Here is a 23,649-nt window from a genome sequence, read left to right on the forward strand (position 1 = left end):
CATTCACCCTTCACGCCCTGCAATGGCTCAGATGCTGCCAGTAGGGTATATCTCGGAGCTCGTCAATTCCTGTAATTTGATGTCATCCCACACATCGACGGCCCTGGGATGGATATCCTTCAATTCTCCACCGGAAGGTTTCAAGGGCATCGAGACCATGATTGTATCCTATCAGGAGAGGTCCGCGCATTGAAGCTCCACATGTCAGCGACGGTATGGTACAAGGTCAAGGGAGGAATGTGTTGCTACCAGATGGCCAAATATGTAACACAACAACGACACAAGGGGCCAGTATCCCGTGTTCAATGCACAACCTTCGTCCGTAGGAACCGGTGGAGCAGGCAATTAGCAACTTTTCTAAGAAATTTGCGGCCGCATAATACAGTCTATCGAGTTCACTTCGCTCAGAGGATCTATTACGAGTATTTCCTGCATGGCGGGCAGAAGATATGTACCAGGCCCTGACGCAAGGCCATGGCTATCTACACAACTCTGCACCAACCTCGAGAATTCGCTTAACTTCGCTCAACTTGTGGCGCCTCACTCACTAACTGGAACTGAGCCAGAACCGCGTATGAGACCGCATTGCCGCATGAGAAATGACACGGTTTTCCTGGCTGAAATCCCAGTGTTTGGCCGGCCACATATTTCAATTGACATCTGGCGAACTCCAATACTATTGGGACAACGCATTCGGCTTGTTCGGCATAGGAGATTGCTCGCTATTCAGTGCCATGGACGCGGTTATAGGGAAAGAGATATACAGCGCTCTGGGGGTAACATACATTGCATGCACCAGCCAAGTCGCAAGCTGACTATCATTCAAGGCGTCATCCAGAACTCATTCGAGGTATGCTTCGCATACCTGGATTTTACTTCGGACCCAGGCGTCAAAATACTCACGTCTCACGTTATTTAAACGGCTCATGCTCGATGTACCGGTTTTCTGATCTGTAAAAGGGCTAAGTCCCTGCCCTTCATCATCGCTAGCAACTTGAGCATCATGATACTCATCATGTGTGATCGGGCTCTCTAGGACGGCTTATTACCAACGCTAATGTGTCAATTCATACGGACTCGCACTGTCTCTTGTTCTTCACATCGCCGCCATGCAAAGGACAACCTGCTCGTCTTCCCATGTCCCGGTGGATCTCTTTTGACAACGCATCGTTCTGTCACTGCAGTAGCTGCCTGTAGGTTGCAGCATGTAAGAGTACTATAATTCGTCACATATACCTCTCAAAATTACTCCCGGCTTCGCTTCGATCATCACGAATCCACTCCGCAATGTAGCCGCTTAAGCTGTTCGCACAAGTGGCGCATATCTACCATCGACGTAAGCCGGGCCGCTCAAGAGCTGCAAACTGCAGCAGGGGCATACCTGGGTGCAGAACGGGGAGACTTATTGCATGGTCAGTATGCTAAGTCTTGCAGACTAGGGACGGTGACAAGGGCTCCTTATTGCCCTGCCGTGGCTTGAAAGCCTCCCTGGAAAGGCACTGCATGCCAAATGCCTTGCATGATTGCAACCCTACTCAAGGATAATATCTCGCCTCCGCAGCTTTCCAATTTGTTATGGTGTTGTTCCTTCCTTGTGAAGGCTCAGTCGATTTTGGAAGTACCCCGGCTTCTGTTCGTGTAACAGGACTCCGCTGGCCTCAACAAAACTCAGCCACCGGACTTCTTTCTTGACTGTGGTGCGTCCGCCATAGTCGGTCATGCACCCTCGATTTCAGGACGGCCGCATAATCGTGCGCTTACGTTCGACAATTCGGCATCCGCAACTTCTATTCACTTGGCGCTACGGAAGGCTACAGCTGCCGAAGACCCTGGTGTTTCTTCCTCATACCCCACAATCCAGGAAACTGCGAAGGATTCAAGCTGCGGGGTTATGCTTGCGAACGGGATCTCTCGATCAGGCAGCGCCAATAAGGCGGGGAAGATCATGCGGAAATCTTCTCGAACGCGTGTATTGCTATGGTCTCAAGGGCCGGCACTCCAAGACCCTTCGCCATTATCTGACTCAACTATCGACGACGTTGCGTGCGATGCATTTGCACTATCCGACTCCGCATCCTGCAGACTTTGCGTTATGTGATCGACGACAGAAGAGCCGCCTGACTCGGATGGCAGGAAGACATGCCTGTTATTGGCGATTGCGGGCATCGTCTCTCAATGCGTTTCGTTGAAGTCACCATTGAGGTATTGCTATAAGTCTGTCCGTTATTATGACCGCGTCTTCTCGATGTACCTGGTCAGATTTGGAAATTCTGGACTCAAGTCCCACAACCACCCCTTTCAAGAGCCTGTTTTTAGCACCCGGCCAAGATGTGCAGGCTGGAACGTTTAGGGTTAACATCCGCGTCAGAAACGGGACGTCGTCTGCAGACAATGAGAACACCTGACGCCACTCGTGCAACAACAGTTGCTCTCACAACCAACACACAAAGTCCCCACAACTAGGTCTGGACAAGTGTTTCTTTAGGGCAGGCTCAGCATTTTCAGTTGAAAGGAATTTCGGCGCTTCTCCGCTACATGTCATACTGCCTTCCAGGACTACTGTCCCGATCAGATATGGTAGTGCCCCGGCCATCGCAAAGCTAAGGACCTACAATTCAAACACCTGGAAAGCGTCTTGGAACTATGTAATCAGTCATAATGACTTTGGCGCCTCATTGGGAATGTTACTTCTGCTTCTCTTCCTGGTACAGAGGTTTCGCTTCCGCTTTGCAAATAAAGGGCCAGGCTGCGTCTCTTCTGGCGCGCATGGCCTGATGAACTACTGCAGCTGCGCCGCGTCAAACACCCTGGCCGCATGGCTACGAGCCCCTGCAGATTCAGGTCCTTGACCAGGTTGCGAACCCTAGATGGCAGACGAGGCCTGATTTATCTTGAACCAGGGTGGGGGTCTGTCGAAGTGAGCTGGGCCTGAACAGTGAGAGTCAGTCCATACCAACCATCTACGATAGTGTCTCCTCGTTCAGGGTGTCTCAGTTCCATGTCCATAGCTGACGAAAGTGGAGGTTACCTTGCCCCAAACGCAGAATAAGGTTTCTTGATTGCCATGGAGCGCAACCGACCAGAGTGAACCACGAGGCGATCACTACCGCGTGGATAACATCGACACGCCACGTTCTTTCGACTCTGGTACGAGCGCTGGGTTGGCTTGTCTTCCAATTCTCAACTCCCGACTACTAGCCCTACTGGATTCCGGAACTGGATTAAATGCGAAGCCATTGACATCAGTATGCAATATGTGTGATGGAGGTCCGCACTTGTCCCCTTTCTGGCGAAAACGATGCGCCGAAAGCGGATCTCCTGATCGGAACGGGCCTCAGCCGCGATGAAAGGACACATCAACACGAAGAGGCTTTCTCAGTCCTGTGTCGTTCAACTCGCAGGGGATTTGGAATTTAGTCTGCCAACATGGCTGGTTGTCGTGAGAAGTAGACGCATAGCAGAACACTGCTATAGCTGCCGCTTCCGCATGGCTCTATGTACCCGAGACTGTTGTTTAGCCTAATCTTGACAACCAGGTCTCCCCAAGACACAGATCACCAGGACCCCTCCCTCGCCCTCGAGCTGGCCCCAACCTCCCATTATTATTGTTCTTGAATAACAACCAATGACCGGGTTTGACATTTCGAGGCCGAGAGGTACTTGCAGGTACAAACTGTACAAACGAGAACCCACGGTAGCCGACGAGGACGCATGTATGTACCCCCAGCGACCCACCCCGACCTCGACTTACCCCACAATGTCCAAGTGCAGATCCAGATCCTCTGGCCGTTTTCCTCTGCTTTCGGGCGATTACTATATACCCATGGCTAGCTCAAGTCGCGTGTGATGTGCCATAGCGGCTGGCGGTATGACGCTCGCAAGACCCTTTCCTGTAGTCAACGGACCTTAACCCTCCAGAGCTATATCTACATGCGGACCGTTGGCACATCTAGTACGCGAGTCAATCCTTACCGACGCCTTGCCGTGTCCGACATCGCCCTCGAAACGCCTCCTGAACAGGAATGGCGTATTCGCAACCTGTATATGAAGTAACTGATTCAATGTACTCCGTAAACGTTGGCGCATTGTCTCACCTCAACCCAGTTCCAATTCTAGAAGGTCACAAGTAGGCCGACGCGTTGACGATCACTGTGCAGTAACGGATCTGGTCTCCGTTCGCAGCATTCTGATATATCTACCGCGCTTTCGGATCGCATTTCCTTAATTGATCGCCAATCACAGCGCCCGCACGTGGAAGACTTTTAGCTCCCACTTCACATTTAATATCGGAACCTATGAAGGAATAGACAAGCCGACAGCACGCAACATGGTGGACTCCCACAGTGTGCTTCTTCTGAACAAGACTGGTCGCATTATTCTCCGCGCACCTGCGTCCGTGCCGCAGTGCAGCGCCGAAGGATTGTGGGGTCGCATGTCTCTCCCCGGGTTTGGACTCACCATTCATATATCTCCATATTAAATCCATTCAATCCGCTGCCTGCAACGCTGGTGTGGAGCAACAAAACTGCGGAGGATACCACCCACACAGGCGGATGTCGTTTGGTAGTCTCCATCATCGGTAGCTGGACCCAGCTCTGCCGTACTGCTGTGTCACCATTGGAATCTGTGCTGACCTGGATTGTCCTGGTCCCTCTGGCTTGCGCCATGGGCGGCGGAGCGGAGAGTAGGGGAGGATTTCCGACCACCTCCCTTATTCGCGCTGTATGGAGGGCTCGAAGCGGTCCCTCTTCGTACCCGCGACGAAGGACCAGCTGGCCGACACTCTCCTCGTGCATGAGCCACCATTCATGTTGTGGGGCGTTGCTGTGCCTTCTGCAAGATGGTGAGGGGCCTCGAGACCAAGGAGACGCACCTTAACTGCGACGCATTAAGATGAAACTGGGTATTTTCCGCAACACCTGTGGACGGCTTTTGACGGCGTGCTTCTACTACCATGAACCGCAGGTTTTCCAATCCATATGCCCATGGTGTATGTTGGCAGCACGCGGACGGATGGTGACTCCGACTTACGGAGTATAGTAATCCTTCTTCGCGTGATGGGAGTCGCTGCACATGTCTTGCTCAAGGCCTTACAGAGCACTCTGGTCTGGAGTCGCTGTCGGTGGCATGTTGATGTACACACGCCGAAAGTCTTTTACATCGTCTGGCGTATCGCTGTTCTAGCCACCCCTCCAACCTTAACCTAACAGCTTCCATGCATACATGAGCACACCCTCCGGGCAGCCCTACGTGGGTCGACCCGCCAACGAGCGACTTGATCAGCAATGCCGCTGTTGTCCCTCCCTAATCCTTTTCCCTGGTTCTGTCGCTGCGGCCACACTGAGCTGATGTTGCCGATGGGCAGCTTGAAACGCTGATATTGTTGGTTGAGACCTCATAATGTGCTATCAACACCTCCAGTGCATCAGTACGAATAGTTGGAACCTCATGTTTCGGCTCAGAAGCGTACCGTTTGACACCTTTTGGGCGGATGCTGCCCGACATCACGCAGTATCGGTCCTCCATCTATGTATGCAAACAGTGCCGGCGTTGGGTACCCAACTCCCACCCGTCACACTTCGAGAAGTCTGGTAGCGGGCGTGCCACACATGTCAGAGCGTACCAAGTACCAGTGTTTGAACAGCGTCGCGTCTCACACGCTCAATTGGACAGAGAAGAATTGAGAGATCCCGTTGCTCCGAATTCCGAAGCCGAAGAATCTCCCCGGCTTACCGTGGACGGTTGTCCTCGGACTGATTTGTTAACCATTGTTGAGCAGGCTTCATTCTATATTGCATCCGCATCCGGAAGCGAATCCAGGAATCCGATATCCATCTGTGCATTGATAAAGCCCCATCGGCATCTTAATTCCACACAGACAAGCCACCGGTGTTTAGGATTCAGAAGCAGCTTCGAGGCGGTGTATTGGTAGTAACAAGGAGCAGTACCGTGCAAAACCGACGCGGATTACACGTTTCTGTCGTGTAATTGAGAGGCGCAACGCAATATCGGGCACCTGTCAGAGCAGTCAGACGTCATCTCGGTGCCAATATGGCCGAACGGATGGATGGCGTGGATGGCGGCGGTTGGCACCGAAGCCTTACTGTAAGCACATGTAGCGCCTGTGCAGCATCGGAGTCGGATGGCCGCGGCTCTTACGACTGGGTTTGAGTCACCCGTTTCGACGGTTTGGTATGGTGAGGGAACATGTGCAAGATTCGCAGCAGCACAACAGCAACGGGAAGTCCAGTACCTACCGCTCAGCCGCGCCAGACATTTCGGGTCTGCGGCCGTCCGGCGGGTACGCCTTTGAAGGTTGCTTGCGATGATGTGGTTTGTCCTTGCAGTGTATCCGTCTGGACTCTGGACGTATCGGTAGGTGACGGGGACACAACATCCAGCGGTTTGTTGCATTTTGGGAAGGCTGCAGAGCGAAAAGCCGTTGCCAAACGGCGCTGTCGGGAGACGTTACACATACGCGTCTGCGCGCGCTTAGAGACATGCTGTATCTATGTGGGTCTGCCGAAGATTGAAATCCTGTTCGTCTCCCTATCAGGGATGGGAGAGTACATATCATTGACCAGACACGTCTGAGATGTGTACAGGAGATGTGGAGGAGGTAGGCCACGGTACCCATTGGTACCACTGGCACAGCAACAGTCACAAGTCTCTGATAAGACTTCTTGAACCATAAGACTCTACATCCAGTAGTCTAGTCTAGGGAATTATAACTCCTCGTTGCTAAGAGGCCCCCGGCCTCTTCCCGTCTCAGAGAAAAGGCTGGAGACGTGCTACCCCGGCGCGCTCCGAACCTGATCCGCAAAAGCCATGTTCACCTGTGGATCTGAAACATGCCAGACCACACTCGGAGAGGGGAAGAAGTGCTGGAGCAGTGAGTCTGTGCAGCAGCAGTGGTGGTGTTCATGGTGCTGGGAAGGCTGGTCTAAAGCGGCGGCAACCCTGGATTATAGTACCGAGTCTTGTGAAACGGTAAAGGGGGTGTGCTGTGTGTGATGCGGAGGGGAAGGGGGATTTTGAGGGTCCCTCTGATGGAACGGCATATTTGAAGGGTTCTTGGGGTGTTGCGCGAAGAGAGAGAGTGGGTGCGGAAGGTGAATACGGGAGTTTTGTTGCTCGCTATCGGAGGAGAGAAGAATCGGGAGGAGACAAGATTAAGAGCAGTTTAGAGTGCTCTAGTTTGTAATGTTACTTGTGTATTCCTGGAATTTTTCTGTTTCGCTGCAACTTTTTGGCTGATGTTCCTTTTGGTACGCTAGATAGATGAGTATGTGTAGTCCCAAGAAGCAGCGGTGAGCCTGGCTGCAGATCGAATAGAAAAAGGGGGGGGTATTGTATATCAACAAGATATGTATTGCGCGCGAGAGACAAGAAAGTCCAAAAACCACATAGCACGTATGGAAGATATTGTTAAGAAGGAAGATAACAAGGGGTATTGGGCATGTTTGGGGTATGTAAAGGAACCGAGAATCCGCAAAACGCCGGTAACAAAAGCAGACTATAAGCAGGGCTGCCAGTGTAGGATAGCAGTGAAGAGGTTGGATCTGATATGCGAGGAAAACCAGACACCCCAAAACCACCGACGAAGCCCAACCAATTAGTCAGGCCAAAACCGACAAACCGATCGACGTCCCGAATGTTTTAAAGCGAAAGCGCGAAGAAGAGAAAGTGCCCAGCCAAGAACGCCGCCTAGCCAAGTCCTGCATGTGGCAGAGCTGAGAGATGGAGTGTGGTGGGGAGGGCGATGTCTAGTCGAGTTCCGTCCGGCCGCGCGACTAAGCGGAGACTGACAATATGAATTATACCTGCCCAAGACATGCGGGGCCCAACAACGCCAACACCGATACACCAACGCCCGAAAAGGAAAATAGGGTGCGATGGGGGGAATCAGAGGAAGGACGGCAAGGACGGGACGATTTTATAAGAGTAATATGTGGAATGCAATATGCTTGCGCGAGAAGATAGAGGATGGATGGATGGCTACATGCACTAGAGGGCGAGGCCCGTGCCGTCACCGCTCCACCGATAGAGCGACAACATCTCGCGACGCCGCAGCTGCGCAAACTCGGCATGGTCATCCATGCCTCTGCCGCGGACCTGTTGCAAGGCCGAGCGCATGACTTTCCGGAAATTTCGCTGCAAAAAGAATGTTTGGTAAGCATGACTCCATCTCATTTCGGGACTAGGAGGGAAGTGTGAGAGAAGCTCCCGAGAGCCAGGTGCCAAGAGGGCGTGTCGATGCTGATAGCCGGGTCCCCAGCCTTCGGAGAGATTATGCGGAGAATTTGGTCGCCGTTGAAACAAAGGCTGAATGCGGATGAAGAAGGAACGAAGACTCACCTGATACTCGGTGTTGAGAGTGACGATGCAGGCTTCATGCGCCCGCACGATCGTCTCGCAAGCCTTGACGACGTTGGGGTTGGCTTCGCCCTGAAGTTTATCGGCTATCAAAAGCAACAGGAAGCTTCCTTGGAGGAGATAGATGCCGAAAAAGAAGGGCATGAAGCTGAGGTCGGGATCGAGCTCCAGAATGTCGTTGAGCGCCTCTGCCGCGGACACTGCGTGGCCCGTGGCATCAATGAACGATTGCGACGAGATCCACAGATCGTTATCGTCCAGGAGCGAAATGGGATCCCATTTGCCGTTGAGAAGGATGTGAAGGGTGTGCATCAGATGCGTCCCATATGCCACAACAATCTTGGCCCTCATCAACGACTCTTGCGCCCTGGAGGTGGACGAGTTCACAGATCGCACAGATGGCGTGCCAGGATGCAGTGATTCGTGTGCGGCCTCTGCGCTGGCTTCATTGGTAGCCCTCAACTTTAGCTCTTGCAGCGTCTCACCATAGGCTTCCAGCTGACGGGTGATCTCCGCTGCGTGATCATCCCAATCGGAGCCGTTACGGAATCGGCCGAATCGAGGATGTTGACGGGCGTGGTTCAGGTCGACGATCTCCCCGAGTATGGTCATGAGAGGTAGGAAAAATCCGAATATACTGTGTCCGGTGCACTCGTAAGAGGGACCTCGTCGTCGTAGAGGGGCGTGTGAATCTGAAAACGTTTGAGCGGAGTCCCCATTGTAAAATTCGCCTGCTTGCCAGAGGGAGTCATCTACCGGTTGAAGCAGACCGTCACATTCTAGGTCCAGAAGTGACAGTGGTCTGTTATAGCACAAAGCTAGGTGGCGATCTACGGTGTACAGCAGCCACCATATCCTTCTGCGCTCTTCGCGTTGCTCCTCGGTGAGATTGATCGGAGTGCTCTGACCATTCGGTTGCGTTCCGTGCATGTGTTCCATCTCGACCTCTCCCGGCGCGTCCTCGTCGCCATGTTCCGGCGGTGGTGTCATTGGGACCTCCTTGCCTAGTTTCAATTCTCTCGCTAACGACCATGCAGCGTTCCACCAGCGCAGTGATGCGGCTTTGTACTCGCTTGCGGATATGACAATTGCCAAATGCATGTATGTAGCGACGTCGTCCAAGCCACCGGGTGCGCCCGGCAACCCGATTTCAGCGTCCTGTGCGGGCATACCGAAGCTAGTCAATGTACCGCCTCCCACGACTGGATGATTGAAAGTGGGGCTGGCATCTTCTCCAGGTGAGGCGTGTACAAGCGGCTTAAGGAGGCTAATGGTCAGGTTGATGAGCTTCTCCGACAACTGGCTCCGAGCAGATGGCGAGGATGCAAGATACGGAGACTCACTCGTGAGGCAACCGATCCAGAGCATGCTGGCGAGCAATGCCGGACTGCAGACGCGGGGACTGTTTTGCCTCAGGAACGAGCGCTTCCGGAAAACGTAGCCCAGAACGTACGGGGATACGGGCTGCATGAAGGCTGCTGAGGAACTCTGAAAGTAAAGCTCCAATAGCTCACACGCCAACGAGATCGGCATGATGTTGGTGAGATGAGGAATCAGCGGCTGCAGAACTGGGTACTTCAATTGTTGTTGAGAGGCACTGGTGTGATGTGCGGTCTGGTACATGGAGGTCGAGGGCGACGGCAGAGACATCCAACCAGGGGACCCGGAGACTGGAGATTGGCCAATGAAGCCAGGCAAAGGTGACTCTGCACTCGGGATCCTGAAGGCGGCTGGTGGAGCCTGCGCGCTCTGTGGGCTCATCATGGAGTAAGGGCTGTCAGAGTATTCTGGGAGACCGTTGGGTTGAATGATTGGGTGCAACCCGTGCTGCATCATGGGATGCGGGGAATGTTGCATGAGGTTGCGGTTGAAGTCGTCCATGGGCGCGTACTCCGGTATAGGGGCGTGCATCGTTAGACCTTGAGTCTGTAATCGTGGAGGTTGCATCGGGCCCATGCCGTCGTTGGACACGCCCATTTGGTGGTGGACACCGTGTTCAGGGATGGCCTCAATAGCTCCAAGGCTCATGGTCCGCGAGATTGGCGTGACGTTCTGGTACATGGACGACCCATCCATGGCGCGAGTCGTTGACATGCTTGCAGACCGGTTGGGTGGGGGCAGGCTGGGAGGCGGGAGATCTGGCAAAGGTCGCTGTTCAGTAGGTTCGACGCGATTCTGTGCCGGCTCAGCCGCCTTGTGGTCCTGGGAAAGGCCGTTGCTTCGCGACTGAGGGCTACCGGATGCCGAGTCGCCAGACGGTGCAGCAGTGCCATTTGCTGCAGCTGCTGCAGCCGCTGCCGCCGCCGCTTGTTGCTGGGCAATGTCCTTCCTCGAAGCTTTTCCGCGTTTCTTGCGCTCTCGTACATATTCGCACGTGAGACCAAATTCTGGAGTTGGGTTAGCGTTGGGTTTGCTCTGGAACGGCGCCACAGCTGTCACTGTTCGCTTGGTGGAGCTTCTTGGGACGACATACCCATACAATGTGCACAGGGCGCCTTGCCGTCGCACTTGGTCCGCAACTGATTGCACTGATCACACGCCCGACTGATGCGGCGTCGTACAGGGCCTGAAGTTGCAGCCCGTCCCGCCCGCTCGTGGAGCATTGCTGTGCGCTGGTCTCGAGGGGCTGCGGCCAAGGGACCGTTGGCATAGGGTAGGCGGTGAGGCTTGACCATGGGTTTGCCGCTGGGGAGAACATGGCGATTGTGATGGAATTGCAGCGCGGCGTATTGAGAGGTATGTGCCAGTGTGTCGAGCGGCGACGGCCCCATGTGCTGCGCAGCGAGATGCTGATGTTGGTCTACCATTGTTGATGTAGGAAGGTGATGGCTGAAGGCAGGCGGGTATTGGTGGAGCCCGGTGGAAAGCATCTTGCTAGTGTCCGCTGTGGCCCCAGCCACAACTGCACTTGATGGCCAAAGTGGAATGCTCAAAGCCGGCGGATAGGAAAATGGCTCCCAGGGCGAGCGATGATGGAGTAATCCGGGCCGGCTGGATGAGGACTGCGTACGTTCGTTTCTGGGGAGGGGGAAGGGCGGCGTCCCGTCGATGGCTATGTCAAGATGGCTGGGATGCACTCTCGAGGTTGACAGGATGGATCAGGATGGATCAGGCTGCTCAGCACCGGGCTGGGAGGCGGTCGGCAAGAGAAAGTGTGCAAGGCAGAGGCGGTGGAGGAGGAGGAGTGGCAGTACAGTGAGGTGAGCGAAATGATGGTCGACCGCAGGTGCCTGGATACAATATAATAGCTGCTGGCGCGGAAGCACCTCTGGTCTTACCCTTCTTAGTCCAGGCCGCGGGGTATAGCACAGCTTTTGGATGCACAGGGTGGCCAATACCGGAGGGCATGCGAGGGTTATGGGAAGGGCATGGAGCGAGCATGGGGAGCGCTGGTCCCATCTCCGGGCCTAGCTGCGTCGCGCGTCAGAGAGAGCCCTGGGCCCCATCCAAGGGTGGGATGAGGAGACTCTCATCTGCTGCTGCAGAGCAGTGACCACTACACAGCAGTCGTCGTCCAGGGCGGAAAGGAACAGTGACCGTGTCCAGGTTCGTGTCCAGATGTCTTGTTGCTGTTGCTCTGCGGTACAGTACGCACCCGTCACGGCCCTGCGCAACCCCCGTTGCCGTCGTCGACCAGGCCTGCCAGAGGCGCAGAAGATGCAGAAGAGATGCAGATGCAGGCTTCTGAAGATGGCTTCCCCCGGGCTTCTGCAGCAGCCCTCCAGCATCCGCCAACATCCATGTTGTGCCCTGGGCGCACTTCTCCCCCTGGCGCAGAGCAACGCTTCCACGTTGAGCACAGTCCACAAAGCCGCTGGATCGTCGGTGCCGTGAAGAGCTTGAGCGTGTGCGGATGCACCCCAAAATGCTCGCCGCGGGTCCGTCAGGCCCTCAATCAAAAATGATATTGGTTGATCGGTGCGATCCTGGCCCTATATGCGACCGTCTTAAGAGGCGTCCCCGTACCGATGCCGGCTCGACATGTACCCTTTCGTACCCACGAACCACCCCCTCCCGCCACCGGCCCACCATCTCCTGGGCGATCAGGAAACAAGAGGCGTCGTGATTGGCGTGCGCCGCCCGTCCGCCAGCAAAACGGCCAGCCGAAGGGGGAGTGGTTGAGGCCTCAAGAGCACGCGGTCGTCCGCCAAGTTCCTAGACCTCCATCGCCCACCGTCGTCGTCCGCCCTGTACTCTCGCTATACCTCCCCCTGGGCAAAGTAACTCAGCACGAAGGAAGAAGTCGTCGAGGACTCCCTCATGCTTTGGCTTGAATCCGTTCCCATAATTGCAGCCGGCGATGCGGCTTGCCAGCGAGCAAGAGGTTCCCGTGGCCCGCCTCCGTCTGCCGGTCATACTGCATCCCAGCATCTCATCCCTTCCCACTCGCCATTGTGCCGTCGGCCATGAATCCCTTCTGCTTGCTTGTGGTTGCTTGCGCGCCGCTGATCTCAGCCTGTTCATCCAGAATTCTACCAGAAGCAGCCGGTGAAGCATGAATCAATGCCTACGAGGCGCCGAAGGGAATCCGTCTCAGGGCCTTCCAAAACGCTTCCAGAGCATCGAGCCTCTACGCTCGTAGATCCGGCGCCCGGACGGGGTTACCCCAGAAACAAATCGCTTACGTCAACTGCCATGAAAGGTCCGTGAGTGCTCTGGCGCATGATAATGTCCTCCATTATCGAGCTCGGTAATGCTTGTTAAGGAGACCTTCTCCACAGTAATGAGGAGGAGACTGCGTCTGTCATCGTGGTGGGGAGACTGACTGGATGCGACTCTGCATCTGGAGCGGAGGAGCCTTGGGGCGTGCGAGCTCTGGTCTATAACACGCCTGTTAAGACATGAGGTCCAAGAATGAGAGGTCACGGTACGGCCAAGTCAGCGTGCCTGGTCCAGTCTGCCCGGTGTTGGCCTATGATAGTTGCGAGTGGCGGCGCTATCTGCAGACGCTGTGCGCTAAAGGAAGACCATCTCCCTTCGTCCTTGTCGGCCTTGCCTGCTCCAGCATCCCTCCTTTGCAAGAGAAGCGTCGCGACTGTTGTCACTAATGAATACATTGTTTGGCGAGTATGTACCGTTGAGGCCACTCCTGACATGACTTGCTAGTTCTCCGAGCTTCACTAGACTGTGTAGACGCCAGCGGGTATGGATGGTTCTGACCGACTAGCCTATTATGTCTTGACTCGCCAGCGAGTCGAGTGATGCTCATCCTGGATAGCTTCTGTGAGGCCAGCGGATCGCTCCGCATTTCAACGGTCAGGTCCTTACCTCATTGATTACTTCACAGCGGTTTGGGTGGCTTGGCATCCTCTAGCTGCAGGAACGCTGAGATGGACTTTCGACTGACGAGAACGCTGGTAATCACAGTGCTTTGGCCGGCGCATCCCTCCGGGCAGTTCAAAGCAAAGCCGCTCTAATAATGACCTGCTGAACTAGGAAGACCCATCTTCGTCAGACCCTGAGAATGGGAACAGTTCCAGTCCAATTTCCCAAGGAAGCTTCTAATCCGAGAGAGCCATGGCCAGGATGGTCGTATTCGCAATAGCATAACTTGTGAAGACATCTGATGAATGAGGAGGCCTATGCTGACGAAGGTATCGATTATGGCTGGGTAGATAGGTACGACTGTCCGTCGTCCTTCTGTTGAGAGATGCCCAGGTGAACGACTAGGGCGGTTTTGGCTCCACACCCTTTCGGGAACGGGTGGTATTCTCCGCGAGCGCCAGCGCAGCCGCAGAAGCACGCGACTTGGAAGAACGGTTCGTGGTCTGCATCGTGACTCCTGCTTGCCATGCATTCAATAGACCCGTTCTTCGGTAAAGCGGCAGATGAACCGGGCAGCAGATTTCGCGAATACCTGGCAGCCACTCAGAGCCTCCTCACACCCTCCACAGCGACCAGCCTGTCGAATCCCACACACAGCCTGGCGCGGTCATCCCAGTCCGAGGATCGCTGCCGCGCCCTAACAGTCAGTTGCCGCTTACCTGAAATTGTTAGCGGAGGGAGAGAGCGTCGCCGAAAGCGTAACGGGGTGGCAGGACTGCACGTGGAATTGCGAAGCTACCAGATTAGATCAAAAGCGTGCATGGAATGAGCACCAATGGTAATTTTGGAATTTTGGCCTTTGTCGCAACTCGTTTCTGCCTCGATTCTGCAGCTTTATGCAATGGGCGCCACCTGTGCAGCGGTCAATTACGGAGACTTGTTGTCCCCCCGTAACCCAAATCTCACCCCGTATTGGCAAATGGGCGACGATTTTGTCTCTGTCAAGCCAACAGACATAACATCGCCACTCTGCCACCAAGGTCGCACAGTGACGCGTTTCTCTTGGGGGTCATGTCTCGTGGTCTCCGTCCAATCCTGAGACGATGGATGGCGTTGAGTGGCTACTTTTGTGAGGTACTCCGTACAGAGTGCCGAGGCGACTACCCTTGATCTTCGATATGAAGTGTGGGTCCACCTTGACTTCTGTTCACAAACTCTGAATAGCGAGCCAGGAGCCTGGACTGGTGGACATTGGACCGAACAATAGAGACGAGACTCGGAGACGAGCCCAGCTCGCGGTTCTGGTGGCCAGACCGCCTCCTGGTTTTCCGATAGCAGAGGCCTGACCACTCCAGCAGAAAACTCGAAGCCGTTCGCGGAACCATGTGCGATTGTCGACAAAAGGGTCCGACTTACAATGTTTCGTCCGCATATCGGGATTCTCACATTTCGGAAGGTGCAAATAGTCCGAGGACGAAACCAGCAAGAAACTCCCTGCCCAGGGGAAGGAACAGAGCAAACACGAGGGCAGTGACGGCTCCCCGAGCCTGAGCAAGATTCGGTTGATTGACCCCTAGATATTGCGATGCAGCAACCTGCATCAAAAGTGCGGAGTAGTGGGTGGCAGGCCACCAGCTGAGCCTCCGCAGAGTTAGCTGGGGAGACGTCCACAGTACACCATGCCTAGTGATTGTCTGACCACATGTGAGATCATCCCATTGCCACATCCCGTCTTGGGCGCCACCTGCGAGGCGTTGTAGAATCTGATCATGTCGGGGCAGATAGAAAACAAGAACCGGATGGGGACGAGGGATGGAGAGGGTACGTGTACGCCGCTGATGCGGGAGCTCGCTGCTCATCCTTCTCCTTCCTTCTTGGTTAGGAGAGTGCTCTTGCACCCTTTCTTTTAGGAGTACCGAGTATGGTGGCGCAGGAGATAAGGTTTGTCAAATGAATCCTCGCTGAGATCCCAGAGTAATCTGCTCAATTGTCAACCACCTCGACATAGACGAGGTCACACAGTGGCGTTTTGCCATCCATCGCTAAGGGTCCAGTGTCCGAGCCCGAGCTGAAAGCATGGACGGAAGCCATGGTCAAGACCATGTGCTTGCCCGCGGACCCGTCTCTTGGAATTGGGCTTCCACACCTCCATGAGCAGAGTACATGACTGCTGAACAGTGACGATCTGGGGGTTGGCCGTGTCTATTCTGGGTTCTGTACTTGAAATGAGGGTCTGCCCACAGACACTAGGTCAATGATCTTGCCACACACAGCGAGCTCGAGGGCCGGTATGCTAATCTGAATGGTAGACAACCGAACGCAGAGGCCAGCAGCCAGGGACCGGGGGCGCGTCTACTACCCCGCGTGAGCAGCGCGTCGAATTTGTTTGTACTCAGCTACAGCCCATCGCGAGGGCGGGACGGTGGTCACGTTCGGCATCTGCGAGGTGCGAGAGGTGAGAGGCCAAAGTCGGGTGTTGATGCTGTTGTTGTAGACGTTCGAAGAAAAGATACACTGGAAGCACGCCTGCCAAGCAGACTAGGACGTCTTAGGAAAGGTGTTTGGCGCTAATCTCTGATGTCACCAGCTGGGAAACCTTGAACCGACGTCCTCGAGTCCATCCGCAAGGACAGGACAGGACGAGCACAGCACAAGTCAGCCCAGGAACTTGGAACCCTCTAGCCACAGCCGGCGTCTGCTTCCTTTCGTTCAACTATCTCAGAGGTCGCGTTCCAAATCGCCGTCATGTCGCTGGAAACCATCACCACTATCTCGCCCATCACCAACAAGCCTATCCTCACCCGCACCGGCCTCTCCGAAGAGGATCTGCAGTCCATTCCCGAGAAGGCTGCACGTGCCTTTGAGAGTTTCCGCCGAACTACCCTCGCGGAGAGGCAGGGGATCGTCAAGAAGGCCTTGCAACTGCTGGCCGAACGCCAGGATGAGCTGGGCAAGGAGATCACAGAGCAAATGGGTCGCCCCATAGCGTACACGCCCAAAGAAATCTCCACGGCCGTAATGCGGGGCGAGTACCTCCTCAAAATCAGCGGGGACGCTCTCAAAGACACAGAAGGCGAGCCAGAGAAGGGCTTTCAGCGCTACATCCGAAAAGTCCCTGTAGGGCCAGTGCTGATTCTCTTTCCGTGGAACGTACGTTTTCGGGGGCGACAAAATAGATTTTCATTTATTTCGCGTGCTAACGGCCCCTGCAGTATCCGTACCTCACCCTGGTGAACTCGATCGTACCAGCCTTGCTCGCTGGAAACTCGGTCATTCTCAAGCCCTCTCCCCAGACGCCTACCAGTGCCGAGCAGATGCAGCGTGTCTTTATTGATGCAGGGCTTCCTGAAGGAGTCATCCAGGTCTTCCACTCTGGATCTTTAACCCAGATTGAGACATTGGTCCGTTCCCCACAAATTCAACTGGTATGCTTCACCGGCTCGGTTGCCAACGGCCTAGCGGTGCAGAATGCCGCGAGCGACCGTGTAACGGCGCGTATAGGACTGGAGCTTGGTGGTAAGGACCCCGCATACGTCCGATCCGACGTGGACGTGAAGTGGGCTGCGGAAGAGATCGTCGATGGTGCTGTCTTCAATTCTGGCCAGAGCTGCTGCAGTGTTGAGCGCGTCTACGTGGACGAAAAGATCCACGACGACTTCGTCTCAGCCATGCAGGAAGTGCTCAAAGGCTACGTCTTGGGAGACCCTTTTGATAAGAAGACGCATGTTGGACCCGTGGTATCGAAACGATCCACAGAGACCATTCGTGCTCATATCAAGGATGCCCTCGACAAAGGGGCCAAGGATGCCACGCCAGAGAATGAGTCCTTCCGGTCTCCACCTGCAGATGGGAACTATGTGGCACCCACTCTTTTGACCAACGTGAACCATGATATGATTGTCATGACCGAGGAGACCTTTGGCCCCGTGATCCCCGTGATGAAGGTAAAGGATGACGCCGAGGCGATCAGGCTTATGAACGATAGCCAGTTTGGGTTGACGGCGAGCATATGGACGAAGGATGTTGCCAAGGGCCGTGAACTCATTGACGACCTCGAGGCAGGGACTGTGTTTGTGAACCGCTGTGACTACCCTGCGCCGGTAAGCTGAAATTTGTTGAGCTCGACCACTTCATCTGACGTGCTTAGGATCTTGCCTGGGTGGGATGGAAGAACTCCGGAAAGGGACAGACCCTGAGCAAATTTGGTTTCGACCAATTCGTCAAGCTGAAGAGCTACCACGTCAAGAACTACCCACAGTAGACGACTGCATATGCCATGCCGTGCCCGGTTACAGCTAGGATTTCCAAGCATGCCTGTTCGAGAATAGTTAGCAGTTGACGTTGCGCTGAAATGACATGGTTCACCTCACCTTCAAAAGTTGCACGGCAACGCCAACGTCAGACAGACACATATCGACAGTTCGTAATCCAGCTCGTCAACGACTACGGAGTAGGCGTGTTTCATATACCGCAGCGCAATATTTCTGACCATCCAGCTTCGGCAAGATACCGTTTGCATGCGTCTAGAACTCGCGCGTTTTATGGTGCCTGACCGAGGAACGCAAAGCCCCATGCAAGGTCGGTAGCACAATGAGGTACACTCCCAACGAGAATACTCGACGCGTGTTAAGTATTACACCTCCAATACTTCCGCCAACGACATCAAAGTCGCCCCTGTAGCGTCGTTGTCATCTCCGTGAAACGCTCAGTAAGAGAGGATTATCGTGGAGATGATGTGGTCAACTTCGTCCGGGTATCAGGAGTTTGAGCCGACCAGCTTTCTACGGCAATTTTTGTCTATCTCATTCCAGAGCGCCCTTCTTGTTATCCCAAGAATGTGTCACCCTTCCTCCTTCGCGCGCAAGGAATGAGTGAACATCGCGTGGCGACGGACATTTTCCCGTCTCTATGGCACCGCTTAGGGAGTGCACACCTCCTCATCTCCTTTTAATACAGCTGGAGCCCTCTTAAGGAGTTTTCTTCTCTCCAATTTCATCATTTTGTTCATCACCGACGGTCGCGGCAGCCGACGGTATTATACTCAGCATTTGTTGTCCTTTCTTTGCATTGGCTCGTGTCTGCATATTCTTTTCTCTCCTTTAGCGTGCCGTGTCTTTCCGGTTCGATATACCCTGTCGTAATAGACTTTGTTAGCTGGACACATATATCCTCTCGGACCAAGCAACAATGGGATTTAAAGACAGCATGGTCAAGCTGCGGAAGGCGATGTTGTGCGGTGGGGGCGAGGGCAGTAGGCACTCGCTGCAGATTGTAGGTGGCAGTGTGAACGCCTTGGAGGCAAAGTTACTGATTGTGTGTGTGGATGAAGGGGCTACCGACGGATGTACGTCGAGGGGCCTGGCCTCTGTCTGGCCTGTCTAAGGAACAGTGAGTGATTTCCCGTTTCCGGGCATCTCCTCTACTCTGCTTCTAAACCCCACTAACTTCTATCCCAGAAAAGCACTGATCCGAGAGAAGGCGTCCTCGGACGCACACCTCATCTCTCTAAGCTCCTTCCCTCCCCTCGACGCGGCCAACCACCACCACAGCCCCTCTGCAACGTCCTCCCCGGCGCACTCGTTCCCGGCCTCCCTCGTCTCGTCCCGCTGTCCCTCGACGACGCTGCTCAACTCGGCCTCGTCCAACCTCCCTACCTCGCTGCCTACGCCTCCGAGAAGGGAGTTCTCCGACTCGATACTGCCGGTCAGGATGCCTGCGTCGGCGCATGCGAGCAGTGGCATCGGCGCTGGTGCTGGTACTGGGAATAGGATGAAGGGGCTCTGGGAGCGGACGAGGAGGTTGAGCAGTAGTCTTGGTGGCAGTACGCACGGTCACAACCATGGCCATGGGGATGCTGCGGGCCACGAGGGGCGAAAGGGAGGAAAAGGTGGAACGGCGGCAAGCGACGAGGAAGGCGTCGTGCTTCTGAATCTGGACCTAGCGTTCAAGGAGAACGGGCTGGATTCCGAGAGGGCGAGTGCGAAGAGTGTCGAGGGGTTCGAGGTGCAGGATTGTGTCGGCGGTGCGCGGGAGGCGGCTGTTGCTGTTTCTGCAAAAGGAAATGTCAGAGAATTGGAGGTTGCTGTTAAGGGGTACGGGAAGGAAAATGGGGGGATAAAGGAGGTTCCGAGTCCTATTGAGGATCCCTTTGCCAGCAGGTCTAGCCTCGCAGGGGGGAGGGCTAGTAGCAGCGACGAGGACGATTGCGTGGCTGGTGCTGGCCAGGTGATTGTTGGCGAGCGAGTGCCGCTGGTTGCGTCGCACTGAGTTTGTCAGCCGTATTCGAGAGAGGGGGTGTAATTGTGCGCACAAGTGCGCTTCTTTGAAGCACCACATCTTCTTGAGTGGGGGGGGGGGGGGGGGGGGAGGAGTAATGTAGAACGCTCAGAAAAGTTGGAACAAGGGGATCTAGGAGAAGAAAATGGAAAGACGAATTCGATTTCCGCTTTGTAGTTTCTTTTCCGCCTTCCTAACGCCAGTCGAGACTGAACTTCCGCTTTTTAATGGGACATAAAATAACGCCGTAAATGCAATGGTATCAATGTTGACTCCGTCCCCCTGTCCGATCCCTTACGCTTTTCTAAGCATTCCCGTTCAAACATGCATGTATTTTAAGTAATATTCCCGTAAAACTTTCCTCCCACATTGCCTCATCTATACTGGCCCACTCCTCCCCACCACCCTCGCGTCCCCAAAGTCCTCTGGCCGGAATTCCCTCAACTCGTCCTCGTGGATTTCCTGGCTACCATCCACCTTACCCACAAAACTGGGCGGCCTAATCTCCTCCTTTTGCTGAATCGCCCTCCTCTTGTCCAAGGCAAGCCCCGTATAACTCCTGGGCAAGTATCGTCCCGGATGCCAGACGGCAAAGACGACCAAGGTGGCTAGGATGGGCAGCGCATCAAAGACCCAAAAGCACCACTCATGGCTCTGCAGATACTTCAGCCCTGTATCCTTGTCGTGCGGAATCTCCACCGTGCGGTAGATGGCGCGAAGCGTGATGAAGGCGGCGGCCGTGTTGATCATTCCGCTGAGGCGGCGCCACATTGCCCAGTCGCCCAAATCTTCTTCCCGCCATTTCCTGGAAATGACAAAGTAGCGGACAGCAATCACAGCAAACGAGGCGAAGCACGACATCTGCAGGATGAGGCCTAGGATGAGGATGATGCGGCCTGGAAGCATCTTCTTCTCCGAGGTTTCGATGCTGCGGTCGAGGCTGGGGTCACGGTCATAGGCGCTGGAGATGAGGCCGCCGCCGACGAGCTGGATGAGGAAGGAAACGAGGTCGAAGATGACGAAGGTCGGGGTGATCCAACGGGGGAAGCACCAGAGGGTTTTGAAATCGAGGGCGTGGGTCGGGCACGAGAACCAGACGACGCGGCTGAAGGCGGTGTAGCAGGCGGCGGCGAGGAAGGAAGGGGCGAGCAGGATCATGAGGAAGGCCACGAGGAAGGGGAGGTCTTGGTGTTCGTGGTGGGCGGAGATGACGCGGCAGAGGAAGCCGGTGGCTTCCATGAGGACGCCGATGACAGCGGCCCAAAAGAACCAGGAGCGGTAGCGGAAGTATTGGTACACGAGGAAGAGGGAGACGGCTGGAAAGATGACGGCGCCTAGGATGGCGACGGGGAGGTTTGGGTCGTAGATGTAGGGGTTGAGAACGCCATTTCCTAGCGAGGTGGTCAGTTTGGAAGGACGGTATGGATTGGATATGCTATTAACGAGGGTTGACTCACGGAGCTGGACGGCGCGTCTCACGGGTAGAGGAGCTATATCTGGTGATTCTGAAGGGTCAAGGAAAGGGTGGGTCATGGTTGGAGTCTATGATTGGAATGGCGCCGTAGCGCATGTTCATGTCACAACGCCGTCGCCAGCGAGCGGTAGAGCCAACAAGCTCGCTCGGACAGGTCGGATGAGAGCAGAGTAGAAGAGGTGGAGCAATGATCATGGCGGGAGAGTGAGCGGGACGAGGGCTTGTTCATCTGTTTGGAGGCTAAGAAGTCAAGGCTTGGCTGCTGGCGACGGAGTCGTCGGAAAGGATTGCCAACCTGTCTCTCACGCCTGGGCGGGCGTTTGGGTGGTGGTAGACAAGCAGCACATCAAATGCACGAGAAGATCCGCACGTGAAATGGATTGGCCCGGCGCAGAAAGCCCGGGGCGACGAGGGTGACATGGCGAAGTGGTGAAATGGTGACATGGCGAAATGGTGAGATGGTGGTGAATTGGTGAATTGGTACGGAGTAGTGACACTATAAAAGGGTCGAGACGGCGACGTTCTGGGCGTTTTGTCTTCGGGCCTTGGCTTTCTTGGCATTAGATTAGTCACGTAACCTCGGAGGATACTTTTCCCATCCCCGTCGCCTACACACCGTCTCTGCGTCTCTGCGGGAACCAACCGACGCAGCCTCTACTGAAATTACCTACCCCACACACTAGTGAAATGATACCGCATAATCTCGAGTAAAGCGGAATCAGCTATCCCTTTCCTAGGAGGACCAAGGCTTGTACAGCAGAGGGAGGAGGGCCTACAGAGAGTAGGAGCAGCTAATCAAGAAAAGAAGTCAGCAGATCAACAAGCTGATGAAGCAGGAGGTTTTAACCGTTGGTAGAAGTGGTGCAAGGTCAGATCCAATTGCGACACCACCCTCCGATACTCAAACTTCGGTAAAAGCACATGTACTGTGTTATATCCAAGAACCTGGGCGTATCCCCAGCTATGCCCGCCGGGTTACCGCGCCAATCGGCCTCATAGGCAAAACCCCCATCAATATAAACACAGTGCTTATACTAACGCTCCATCTACCGCAAATTCCATGAATGACTTCGGTAATCCAAGCCCGGCATCATTGCGGCAAAAAGATGCCAAAAAGCAGATAAAGCACGGCAACCCTCCCCTCTCTCGTCGAGATAGATAACGAGAGAAAAACCTCAAGGGGGCAACAAGGGAAGCACTTTTTTTCTCCACAAAGCACACACGTTTCTTATGCATACACCCTCGGATTTCCAACCATGATGATCAAATCCCTCCTCCTCACGGCCGCCGTGGCCGCCATCACATCCGCCATCCCGCTGAGCGAACAGCTCTTTGGGCGATCCATCGACCTGGGCGGCAAGCTCGAGACGCGTCAACAGGGCTCGGCGCAGGGCTACGGATTCCACAGCCACTACTTCTACTCCTTCTGGTCGGACAACTCCCGTGGCAGCGTGACGTACACGAACCTGCAGAACGGCTCCTACACCAGCAAGTGGACCAACATCGGCAACTGGGTCGGGGGCAAGGGGTGGAACCCCGGCGGTGCGAAGTCCATCGCCTACAACGGCACCTGGAACGCCGCTAACCAGAACTCGTATCTGGCCCTCTATGGGTGGACCAAGGATCCGCTGATCGAGTACTACATCGTCGAGAGCTATGGGTCGTACAACCCCAGCAGCGGGGCCCAGAAGCGCGGAACTATCCAGAGTGACGGCGGAACTTATGATATCTACCAGACTCAGCGGGTTAACCAGCCGTCGATTATAGGTCGAGCAACCTTCTATCAGTTTTGGTCGGTGCGCACGCAGAAGCGCGTTGGCGGCAACATCACCACGGGAAACCATTTTGATGCTTGGACCAAGAATGGTTTGAAGCTAGGGAACCACAATTATATGATTATGGCTACCGAGGGTTATCAGAGCAGCGGGTCGTCTGCCATTACGGTTCGTGAGATTGGAAAGGACGAGGCCCCCTACCCGGATGAGCCGGACTCGAGGTACGACAATAACTGAATGCCTTTCAAGGTTGTATGTTGTGAGGGATCACTTAGGGGCTGTACCAAAGGAGCGATATCTTGTCAGGAGGATGGATATTGACCAAGGCATTGGAGAGGTCGCTAAAATGCTTGCCGTTGCACTCGATGGTATGGCCTTTAGTCCTCGCCCCAGGTATATGACAGAGCTTCATACCGACGTCTTTCCGCTGAAGTGCTTTCGTCTCGCTCTCCGAGGTTCAGTATCTCCACGAGTTCCAGCGTG

The 23,649-nt window shown here is 54.8% G+C and overlaps 7 protein-coding genes across 7 annotated transcripts; 3 read left to right on the top strand and 4 right to left on the bottom strand.

Annotated features, from left to right (window-relative positions):
• Positions 1-8,007: 8,007 nt before the first annotated feature.
• EI97DRAFT_456434 (uncharacterized protein) lies at positions 8,008-11,183 on the bottom strand (the record flags this gene model as incomplete). Its single annotated transcript, XM_033800729.1, has 2 exons — positions 8,008-10,763; positions 10,850-11,183. 2 exons carry the CDS (start codon positions 11,181-11,183, stop codon positions 8,008-8,010), a joined length of 3,090 nt encoding a protein of 1,029 aa, XP_033656566.1.
• A 2,452-nt stretch (positions 11,184-13,635) lies between these two features.
• On the bottom strand, positions 13,636-14,370 carry EI97DRAFT_225688 (uncharacterized protein). Its single transcript, XM_033793902.1, has one exon. The coding sequence runs from the start codon at positions 14,171-14,173 to the stop codon at positions 13,790-13,792; it is 384 nt and encodes a 127-aa protein (XP_033656567.1). The 5' UTR covers positions 14,174-14,370; the 3' UTR covers positions 13,636-13,789.
• On the bottom strand, positions 14,371-15,865 carry EI97DRAFT_225687 (uncharacterized protein). Its single transcript, XM_033793901.1, has 2 exons — positions 15,341-15,865; positions 14,371-15,276 (listed from the first exon to the last, which is right to left on the bottom strand). The coding sequence occupies exons 1-2, from the start codon at positions 15,410-15,412 to the stop codon at positions 14,569-14,571; spliced, it is 780 nt and encodes a 259-aa protein (XP_033656568.1). The 5' UTR covers positions 15,413-15,865; the 3' UTR covers positions 14,371-14,568.
• Positions 15,866-16,386: 521 nt separating this feature from the next.
• On the top strand, positions 16,387-17,902 carry EI97DRAFT_372592 (aldehyde dehydrogenase; the record flags this gene model as incomplete). Its single annotated transcript, XM_033795360.1, has 3 exons — positions 16,387-16,791; positions 16,854-17,741; positions 17,789-17,902. The coding sequence occupies 3 exons, from the start codon at positions 16,387-16,389 to the stop codon at positions 17,900-17,902; spliced, it is 1,407 nt and encodes a 468-aa protein (XP_033656569.1).
• Positions 17,903-18,828: 926 nt separating this feature from the next.
• Positions 18,829-19,908, top strand: EI97DRAFT_456436 (uncharacterized protein; the record flags this gene model as incomplete). Its single annotated transcript, XM_033800730.1, has 2 exons — positions 18,829-18,985; positions 19,031-19,908. 2 exons carry the CDS (start codon positions 18,829-18,831, stop codon positions 19,906-19,908), a joined length of 1,035 nt encoding a protein of 344 aa, XP_033656570.1.
• A 161-nt stretch (positions 19,909-20,069) lies between these two features.
• Positions 20,070-21,882, bottom strand: EI97DRAFT_431252 (uncharacterized protein). The gene has a single exon (XM_033797889.1). The coding sequence runs from the start codon at positions 21,448-21,450 to the stop codon at positions 20,296-20,298; it is 1,155 nt and encodes a 384-aa protein (XP_033656571.1). The 5' UTR covers positions 21,451-21,882; the 3' UTR covers positions 20,070-20,295.
• A 768-nt stretch (positions 21,883-22,650) lies between these two features.
• EI97DRAFT_372759 (uncharacterized protein) lies at positions 22,651-23,403 on the top strand (the record flags this gene model as incomplete). The annotated part of the gene is made up of 1 exon (XM_033795368.1): positions 22,651-23,403. One exon carries the CDS (start codon positions 22,651-22,653, stop codon positions 23,401-23,403), a length of 753 nt encoding a protein of 250 aa, XP_033656572.1.
• Between the last annotated feature and the right edge of the window lie 246 nt (positions 23,404-23,649).

The sequence above is a fragment of the Westerdykella ornata genome (assembly GCF_010094085.1).
Source record: "Westerdykella ornata strain CBS 379.55 unplaced genomic scaffold EI97scaffold_4, whole genome shotgun sequence".
Taxonomy (NCBI): domain Eukaryota; kingdom Fungi; phylum Ascomycota; class Dothideomycetes; order Pleosporales; family Sporormiaceae; genus Westerdykella; species Westerdykella ornata.

Bases quoted from the DNA above. Each gene is read 5' to 3' on its own strand.
- EI97DRAFT_225688 (XM_033793902.1), bottom strand. From the start codon at position 14,173: ATGCATGGCAAGCAGGAGTCACGATGCAGACCACGAACCGTTCTTCCA.
- EI97DRAFT_225687 (XM_033793901.1), bottom strand. From the start codon at position 15,412: ATGATCAGATTCTACAACGCCTCGCAGGTGGCGCCCAAGACGGGATGT. The intron at 15,277-15,340 runs GTCAGACAATCA...GCGGAGGCTCAG, and splicing joins ATGGGATGATCTCACATGTG to CTGGTGGCCTGCCACCCACT.
- EI97DRAFT_431252 (XM_033797889.1), bottom strand. From the start codon at position 21,450: ATGACCCACCCTTTCCTTGACCCTTCAGAATCACCAGATATAGCTCCT.